General features: G+C 40.0%; 1 protein-coding gene across 21 annotated transcripts in view; it reads left to right on the forward strand.

The window, feature by feature from the left end:
- The window catches only part of Gphn (gephyrin), a 396,859-nt gene extending 388,082 nt beyond the window's left edge, over positions 1-8,777 (forward strand). For 19 of the 21 annotated variants that reach the window (XM_036205531.1, XM_036205519.1, XM_036205528.1 and 16 more), the window contains 3 exons: positions 4,255-4,358; positions 6,684-6,780; positions 7,781-8,777. In XM_036205531.1, the coding sequence (XP_036061424.1) occupies positions 4,255-4,358; positions 6,684-6,780; positions 7,781-7,914 (335 nt within the window). In that variant the 3' untranslated portion in view covers positions 7,915-8,777. The remainder of the gene's footprint in view (positions 1-4,254; positions 4,359-6,683; positions 6,781-7,780) is intronic. The other 2 variants (XM_036205522.1, XM_036205525.1) reach the window with 1 other exon arrangement.
- The last annotated feature ends 1,508 nt before the right edge of the window (positions 8,778-10,285 follow it).

Raw genomic sequence — 10,285 nt, forward strand, 5'->3', positions numbered from 1 at the left:
CCTATCTTCATGTTTAATATTGTGGCCATCCTGCTCTCTGACCCCAGATAAGTTTATTAGCCTGCACAGTATTTTTGGGAACACAGTACCACATTTCCCCTGTTTTTGTCTAAAATTTTAAAAAGCTTATCACTAATACAAGAAAAATCATATCCAATAAGTATATACAATATACACAGTCAAGATTAAATTAATGATATCCAGTTCATTAACATTTGACAGATTCAGGCGAAAAACTCCATTATATATAACAATGTCTAGTCCAGTAACATTTGACAAATTCAGACAAAAAAAATTCTCATTACTTATCCTATTTAAAACAAGTAGTTCCTTTTTTAAAAGTAGATTCAAAATTTGATCTTTTTTCTTATCATACTCATAGTCTCTTTTTTCTTTTCATAAAAGTTTTAATAATCTACCTTTTGTCATTTTTATATCTTTCCCTTTTTCTTTTTAGTGTAGATTCAATGATCTACCCATTTATCCTATTATTTCTTTATCTTTTTTCTCAGGGTAGATTCAGTGATCTACCTCATATCTATAGTCTCCTTTTTCTTTTTTAAACAAAAACTCTATTTTTGGGTTAATTATCAAGTCCTGTATCATTTGTCCAGCCGCTGCATAATGAGAAAGTGCAGGGCTTGTTTCAAGTCCTTGTTCAAGTAGTCTGTCAGGCTGGATCATCTCAGCCAGTCATCTCAAAATTGTCCTGATCAGTTTGTAGTCCAAAGTCAATCTTTCCATGGCGCTAATGGCTTTACCATAGTCCACATGAATTCATCTTTGTTGGGTCCCGTCAGTTGCTGTTAGGGTGTGGTCATGATTCTCTGCAGACTTTTTTTTTTTTTATTTTTGTGCCTCCTCTGTGGTTTGGAATAATCACAGTCTGATAAATGTCTGTCTCTTGGGACCATGAATGTTCTTCCCTAGAAGAGAAAATCTTTACAGCAATTTCTTCCCACCATTTGTCTTGCCAAACGTTTCCAAACTGACCTTTGTCGATACTGTCTTGTAACATGATGGTCCTGGCAATTCTTCTCTGAACAAGCAGTAGTAAACGCTTCGTCCCAGGTAGCAGCATCACCACAGTCACCAGGATGAGAAGAAACCAGCAACTCAGAGCAGCAGTCACTGCCTCCCTGGTCCCACTGCCACCATTTGTAGCTAGTCCCCAACTGCTCCCTTAGCAAGCCTCCCAGGCTGGCCTCAAACTCGGGATCCTCCTGCCTCTACCTCCTTCAGTAAATCCTACCAATGTGCACCACCACAACCGGCCGAGTGTAGCTCGGGCCTGAGCTGGGGCTCACAAGGCCACAGGCAAGCAGCTTTTTCATGAATCCGTACCATGAACGTTGGGCGCCAGATGTAGTACTCTGGGTTTGATTAAGAAACCCTGTGGGAGTATGACCAAAGAAGATTCCTGATCTTAAACTCAGGCCTACACACATACACATCAATGCACATATGTGCTCCCATGAACATACGGGCATACATACACACACGTGTACTCTGTATATACATTAAAAAGAAGATATATAAACCAGTAGAATAGTATAGAGGATGCAAGAGTAAACCCATAGAGCTACAGCCAACTGGCTCTTTTGATATGCTATTGTTTTTAATTATGTATATGCAAGTGTTTCTGTGTATAGGTACAAACACATGAGTACAGATGCCCGCAGAGACCAGAAGCATCTGACCCCCAGAGCTGGAGTTACAGGCTATTGTGAACTGTCTGATGTGGATGCTAAGAACCAAATTTGGGTCCTCTGGGAGAGAAGTATTTGCTCTTAACCACTGAGCCATCTTTTCAGCCCCGACAGTCAACTGAATTTTGACAAAAGGTGCCAAAAACAGATGTTGGAGGAAAAAGAACCTCTCCAACAAACGGTTCTGGGAAATTGGATGTCATAGAGAATGAAACAGAGAGGTCTCTGTCCAGGACAGTACAGAACAGATGGAAATCTTAATGGAAGACCCAGAACTTTGAAACTGCTATGGGAAACAGTTCAAGATAGAGGCATAGGCAAGGACTTTGTAAATAGGATTCCACTAACACAGGAACTAATAATAAGAATTGATATATGAGATTGCATGAAATTAAAAGGCAAAAAGACACAACAGAGTAGCATCTGACAGGGGATTGAGATCCTGAATATGTAAATAAATCAAAAATGCCAAAGTAATCAAATCAATAAATGGATGAATGAATTTCAGACAATTCTCAAAATAAATTAAATGGAAGAAAATGTTCAGCATCCCTAGCCATCAGGGAAATGCAATGTAAAGTTGCGTTGATGCTCCATTTCACCCCAGGCAGAATGGCTATCATCAAGGAAGTAAACAAACATAAGCAAGGACAAGTTAGCCCAGCTACTGTGAGGTCAGAGTGGGGGTTCTGGGAGAGAGAGAACTGGACAATGGAAATACCATACAGCCCAGAGTCTGAATCAGCATGGAACAGAGATCTCTTCACAGCCATATTCACTATGACAGCATTCTCCATCCGCATACAGAAAACGTGGCACGGAACACAGTGGAATGGATTTGAACACACAGAATGAAATTACTTCATTTTTAGGAAAATAATAAAGTTACATATCACTATGATAAGTAAAATAAGCCTGATTCTAAGAGACAAATACATATTTTCTCTATGTGCAGAATCTAGATTTAAAAAATAAAAGACTTTAAAGAAGAAGAAAGTTGTTTTTCAAGATGAAAGGGAACAACAGGAATGGGGAGGGAGGGAGAGGAGAGATCAGTGAGAGGGAGAACATCACCACAGATGCATGCATGAAAATGTCATCATCCATCCCACTCTTGTGTGCAGTGTAAATATGTGGATAGAGGATACAAATCCCTTCTTAGCTACTGGTACAAGAGAATTGAAGGTGTGGCTTTATCAGGTGATTGGATAATTTGGCCCTTGTCTCTTACTTTGAGGACAAAATTAGCAGCACTTGAGGACAGGTGGAACCTAAAATAAGACAGCTGGTTCCCCACTACCAATACCAACCTGCATCATCGCATACAACTGTATAATAGAAATAGGATTTTAAAACTAGAATGGACCTGAAGAGTCGTATCCTCCTTGCTAAAGAAAAAAATGAAGTTTTGTGGATGAGTTTAGTCAGATTCATAAGGGTTGGTGGTGCACATATAATCCCCGAACCAGGAAGGCTGAGTTTGCCTTAAATCCACTGGCATCCTGAAGGTTTATAGCAAGACTGTATCAAAACAAAATGTTTGGGGCTTGTCAAAGTTGTCCAGCTTGAGTACAGCTTGAGCACTAGTTAAGGATACCAGACAAGCCATAGGAATCTCTTCTTTGTAGCGCTGTGGTTTTTTTTGTTTTGTTTTGTTTTTGTTTTTACGTAGCCACCCCCTTCCCTTTGAAGTACACGGCCTATCTAGATTGAGAGGAAAGTGACATTTCTGAAATTCTCCAGATAACTGTAAAGAACTTGATGTTCGTCACAGGCTGCTCCAGCTGCTCCGCTGCCGTAGGTGCACCCTTCTGAGTCCCATGGCTTTGCCTCTGACGTGCACACTTGTGCTGCCTCTTCTGCTTTCCACAAGGACACAGTTCTACTACAGGAGGGCACAGTCCTATGTCCCACCAAGCTTTAATCGCCAAGGCCCTGTTCCTCAGATACACGGAGCACAGAGCTTCCTAGTGGGAGCTGAAGTTGCAGTTCACACCATGATCTTACTCATCTTGAAGCCTTTTGGTGCCCTATTTTAAATTTAAAGATGTGTCTGTATAAAGGTGGTTATAGATATAATTTCATATCTATACTTTATTTGTATCATATTTCTACAGTAGAAATGCTTAAAATAACAAGAATATATTTTAAAATTTATGAAAATTGAGTTACTTGGTACTCAGTGTGAGAGTATGTGTGCCTTACACACAGGCAGCCCAGGGTTCTAACTCTTCACCCACACACTAAGGTTAGCAATTGCTTTCAGTACAAGGCTCTCAGGAAAGCAGAAATGGTACCTAAAAGCTGAGTATCAGACCTCTTTGTATTTTCATGGAAGACCAAAAGGTTCAGTTCTTACCTCATTGTAGCATGTGGTTAACTGTCCCTCTGTTCTGTCCTTCTGTTAGATTCAGAGTGATTCAGAAGTAGACTAATGGTCAGTCACTTGTATCATGTTCTCTCATACCTGACTGTATAGACAGATATAATTATCTGAAGAATCTTTATGTGGTGTAATATAAATAACTATTTGGTTGACTTTCAGGGAATCCTGTATCAGCTGTGGTTACCTGCAACCTCTTTGTTGTACCTGCACTGAGAAAGATGCAGGGTATCTTGGATCCTCGGCCAACCATCATCAAAGCCAGGGTAATGTTTCCTAATGACCAGAAACCAAAATGGAACCTTGATAACAATTACTAACTGCCCAAAATAGATGCCTAGAATTTTATATTTGTTTTCTCATAAATGTATCAATATTCTTTCCTTTGTGATGAAAAGTAGAAGGGAAGGTTTACTTTTATTTCCCTCCAACATAAAGAGAGATAGCTCAGAAGTCAAATGCACTGGCTGCTCTTCCAGAGGACCTAGGTGCAATTCCCAGCACCCACGTGGTGGCTCACAACCTTCTGTTACTCCAGTCCCAGGAGATCTGATGTCCTCTTCTGGCCTTCTCCTCGGGCAGTGTACATACATGGCATACAGATATACACATAAAAATAAATGAAATGTCTTAAAGTTTAAAAGTACTTAAAAGGATCCAGAGAGCAAGTCTTCAAATGTCTAGTGGGTCCTGAGAACAAACCAGCAGACAGAAACGGCCTGCACCACACACTAGACTGTGTGGAGTAAGAAGTAAGACTGTCTCCCCAGTGAAGTTCATAGAAGACAGGAGTTAACCTGCTTGTTTGTAGGTGGCTGCTCTTCAAAAAATCCAAAAAGTGCAATCCAAGGACTAAAACCCTGGCCCTTCAGGAGGAGAAGGCGAATGTACTGTTCAGAACCATGTCAGCCAGACAGGACTATGCACTACAATAGGAGTTCGCTTTCCCCACACTACTGATTGAACTTACCACTCCACCAGTTATACATTTCCTGTGTTACTAACAGATGACTTTCTCAACATTCGTAACCTATAGAACCAAGCTATTGCTTTTCAAAAGTTTTAAAGTAACATACATATGACACAGTTCTGTGCTTAGTTGACCAAAAGAATATAAAACACAGAAGAGGTGCTGAAGAAATGGCTCAGTGGTTAAGAGCACTGGCTGTTCTTCCAAAGGACCCAGGTTCGATTCCCAGCACCCACATAGCAGCTCATAACTGCCTGTACCTCCAGTTTTAAGGGATCTAACACCTTCACACAGACAAAACATGAATGTGCATGAAATAAAAATAAATAAATAAAACACAGAAGATGAAATAGTAATAAAATATTATTAGGATACATAGTATAAAAACATCTAAGATAGCTTGGCAGTTAAAGGCACCTGCTGCCAATCCTGAAACCTGAATTCAATCCCTGGGACCTACGTGGTGGAGGGAGAAAACTGACTTCCTGAAAGTTGTTCCCTGACCCCAATATGTGTACCCTATGGCACTTGCATGTGCACATGGACACATATACATAAAATAAAAACATTTTTGAAAATCTAGACCACTGGCAGTCTTAACACTGATACTTTTAGTACTGGGGATTTGTAATGAAAAAAGATAAGAGCATCTTGTTTCCCTAAAATATCATTTAAAATCAACTAGCCAGGCATAGTGTCCTGTGTGTCAAATCACCCCTACCCCCAAATGGAGCTTCCTTTCAGTAAGGAGTAGGGAGATGCTCTTAGAATCGTTAGCAAAGGAAGAAACAAAGAGAGATGGAGGGAGAGAGGAGGGGAGAAAGGAGGGCAGGAAGGAAGGCCAGCCTGAATGAAAAAGAATTATAATCAGATCAAAAAGTCAAAGTCCTAACAGAATTACACAGCCAACCCAGTAATGGAGAATTTACTTCTTCACACTTGCTAAACTGAGGAAGCAGGAAAAGTCCACATTGTTCTGACACATGGCTTATCCAACACTGCACAGCTCTTAGGAACCCTTACATTTGTTTCATTTTGACATCTACCAACTATTCCTTAAAACTGGCTGCAAAGCAGCCATGTAAGCGGCTCCTGCAATTTACTACTGGAGAACACACAGAGAGAGAAACTAAGAGAAAAGCACAAAATAATTTAGGAGAAATAGGAAGCTCTGCTACCAGCAAAGAAAATATAAGAAATATGAAAAAGCCTATTCCTTGTATACTGAAAATAGTTCTACAAATGGGTAGGTGAATAATGCCTAGCACATATTAAATCTACAATAAATATTGCTGGATGGATGAGTTTGTTAAATCTACCTCCTTTCCTTTCAATATTGAGATATTACTTCAATTTCTCATTTCATAGGTCCAGGATCATTATAACCCATACAGTAGACTTTACTTTTTTTATCCATCTTTTCCCCCATTATGAACACTGGCTTCTTAGCATTCTTTCTTCTTTACATAGCAATCAGCCTCTGGACTTCATTAAAACAAGATGGAAATGACAGAAATAGTAGACTGACAAGGACATGATCTGTCGAGGCTCACTATTTCTCTGTTGCTCTAAGAAGTGGTTAGGTGACCAAGTTAAATCTCTTTGCCTCTTTATGCTGTAGTTGTCATGTGACGTAAAGCTGGACCCTCGCCCAGAATACCACCGGTGTATACTGACTTGGCATCACCAAGAACCACTGCCCTGGGCCCAGAGTACAGGTCAGTCATTCACACCTGCACACCCACAGAGGTGCCTGTGTACTCATTCTGAAAAACAAACCACAATAACAACTCTGTCAATCATGTCTTGTCTTTGGCGATAATGAAATGAATAATTATTGTATACTTCTTTTTTTGAAAGGTTAGATGAAATAAATTGTTCTTAAACAATGTTTCCTTATTTCATTGAGCCATATTTTCTAGCTAAATATTTGGAATATACAAATAGAATTACAGATTTTGATCTGTTAGTTCAAGCAGCCCTCTGAACATGACTGGTGGGTAGGAAAGGAAAGCACAGTTGCTGTGTTACCCTGAAATGTGAGAAGAGAGCCAAATTATAATATGATCTTTATGGACCCTACTATACCCTAGGTAAATTTTAAGGACAAAGTTGTGTCAGTAATTCAGAGTTCTAGCTCTGAAGTATAAAGCTCTCAACTGTAAACCTTTTCCCCAAATTTTCTAGCCATATTTTGCCCAAGTTTTGGTCCTGCTCCACAAAAGACCCTGTATCAACTGCAAATATCCACTAACAGTGACTCAGTTCAGGAGTCATCACAGAGTTCTGCATGCACGGTGGCCACCAGCCGAGTTAGCAAGACCCTAGGCACTGTACCTCAGACCTTTTGCATCTTGCAAGAGTTAAGTAAGAGAGTTCATAAAAGGTCCATAAAGCACCTAAATGGTAGCTGCTATTATTGCTGTCCTTAAGTTTCTAAAAGGACTTATTTTTATACAAATATAAATTCACCCTGAAGTGAGAATTTCTGTGGCATTTTGAATGGCTATAAGGTACTATTTTATTCTTTAAAAGATATCTAGTATTTGTTTTTAAAGTTTTGATGAGAAGGTGAAGGATCTAGGACATTCATTTCACCTGGAAAGGTACTGGGAAGACTCATCATCTCTCTCCTTGGAGCCCTGCACTCCATTTGCTGGTCTCTCCACATGTACTTCCTGATGCCTGTGCTGCAGTAATGAGAATATTTCATTCCAGGTAATCAGATGAGCAGCCGTCTGATGAGCATGCGCAGCGCCAATGGATTACTGATGCTACCTCCAAAGACAGAGCAGTACGTGGAACTCCACAAGGGCGAGGTGGTGGATGTCATGGTCATTGGACGGCTATGATGTTCACCAACAGGAGAAAGCTTTGATGCATGTCCACATATCATTGACTGTATCCTGTAATATGCAACGGCACAGCTAGTTTTTCTGATCTGGATAAAAGTTGATCTGTATAGTCAACATCTTGAACTATATTTCAAATGAATTTAAATACCTTTTAAAGAAAAAACACACCTAAGAATAAATCTTAACAGACAACTCTATTCTGATTATATCAAAGCAAAATTTTCCTTTCTTGCAAATTGCTTTGTGTGTTCGATGCTAGGTCTGATAGCGATAGCTTTTAGTAGACAGCGGTAGGTGCCTGCAGAACTTGTGTTTTCTCATCTTTAAATACAACTACTTATGCTCTTAATCAAGGCTGTCTGCTTCTTTATACTAGCGTAGGCAACACTTGGATTTCCCTTCTTAGTATGCTTCATAACTGCTTTACAGAGAGCTTTGGCTTGTTCCTTATCATGTATCTCGTGTTTATGTGCACCGTGCCAAAAGAGGAGTGACTGCGTGGAGGCCCCGCCCTGCCGCAAGAACGTCCCTGCTGCACCCAGGGAAGTTCTCACCCTAGCAGCCTCATGGCACAGTACTCGCAGGCAGTAACTGGATACCTTTTATTTGAACAAACAAACTGGGGGAAATGCTTCCTTAAGTGCTGACAGCCTTTTTAACCAACACATTTAAAATTGTACAGAACAAAAATAAAATCAAAGACTGATCTTGTACAGATATTAGTGTTACCAGCATTCAAGTGGAAATCAAGAGCAAAAACAAAATAATGTTAAACAACTCTGTACCATAACATTTTCTGTAATGATACTAAAACTTAATGAATAAAAAAAAAAAATCCTTGGTCATTATTTAAAAATGTATTGTGCTGGCCTTGTTATTTAGAAAGGGAAGATTGTTACTCCACCCTGACAGAACTCTGCCTCAGTAAAAGAATACTTACCACAACCTGCTATGGTTTCCCAGTGTGGGTGAGTTAAACTGTGGGCTGATACAACTGTGTGTCTCCTACTGTGGTGTTTAAGAAAGAAACAGCATTCGGGGCTGTCAGTAAGGAAGAGTACGGCCTGTCCTCGGGTTTCCTGGCAATGGCTGGGTAAACAGTACACACAGCTAAAGGAAAAATTACTTATTACTTAGAAAAAATATTCTTCTCTTAAGTACCAACTCTGGATATGTACAGTTCTTTGAAGAAAAGGGAAAAAATAAGTTATGAATCAAAACTTAGGCAAGTATCGAGAATTCTGGTGTTTTGTTTTGTTTCTTGAGGCAGGGTCTCACTATATAGCCCTGGTTGTCCTGGAACAAGATTCATCTGCCTCTGCCACCCAAATGACGGGATTGAGGGTGTGTGTTGCCATAGCTGACATTAGACATTTTTTAAATCATGTTTGAAAGAAAATAGAAATGTGGCAATTTGGTGCCCTTTGAAGCATGGTCTAGGATGTCTTTGGTTGGTTGGTTGGTTTGGTTTTTTGAGACAGGGTTTCTTGGCACTGGCTGGCCTAAAAGTTGCTCTGTAGACCACTCTGGCCTCAAACTCAGAGATCCTCCTGCCTCTGCCTCCTAAATGCTAGATTAAAGGCATGCACCACCACCGTCTGGCTAGGATGTTTCTTCTTTTTTTTTTTTTTTCCAATTTTTCAAGGCAGAGCTTCACTGTGTAGCTTTGGAGCCTGTCCTGGAACTCCTCTGTAGACCAGGCTGGCCTTGAACTCACAGAGATCCACCCGCCTCTGCCTCCTGAGTGCTGGGATTGAAGGTGTGCACCACCACTACCACGCAGGATGTTTCTTTTAACAAGAACTTCAAGGTATTTTTCAAATGATATTAACAGGAAGACGCTATGTTCTAGAGTATGCTTAGTAAAACACACTAAGAAACAAAGTAACACATCACAATCGCAAAACGTGTACTTTTAATGACATTTGATACTGGGGGGTTAAAGTGAAATGTTCTATTGTTTTTCTGTATGTACAGCTGAAGAAAAGAGTTAATAGAGGCCCAATGAAAACACACAGTTCTTTGATTCATTTAAGAAATAAGCACCTACTATGTGTGTGGGTACAAAATATACCATACTACTACTCACAGAATCGAATACAATGAAGTAGCTGCACCTGTACTCCAGGGAGAAAACAAAGCTGTGCAAGGCATTATATTGTACCTCTCACAATGTATGACAGAGTGTGAAGACTGTGACAAATACCTCAGAACCGTCTTAGTTGAAGAGCTCCAGAGCTCACTCTTAGTCCCGAGTCCTTAGAATTTAGGGCATATGGAGGCCCACAAGTGTGAGCCTTAGTAAGTATGTGCAGTGAAACATTTAGTAGCACTTACTGTATGTCAAAGCACTTCCTGTTTACTTTCA

The sequence above is a fragment of the Onychomys torridus genome, chromosome 14 (assembly GCF_903995425.1).
Source record: "Onychomys torridus chromosome 14, mOncTor1.1, whole genome shotgun sequence".
Taxonomy (NCBI): Eukaryota; Metazoa; Chordata; class Mammalia; order Rodentia; family Cricetidae; genus Onychomys; species Onychomys torridus.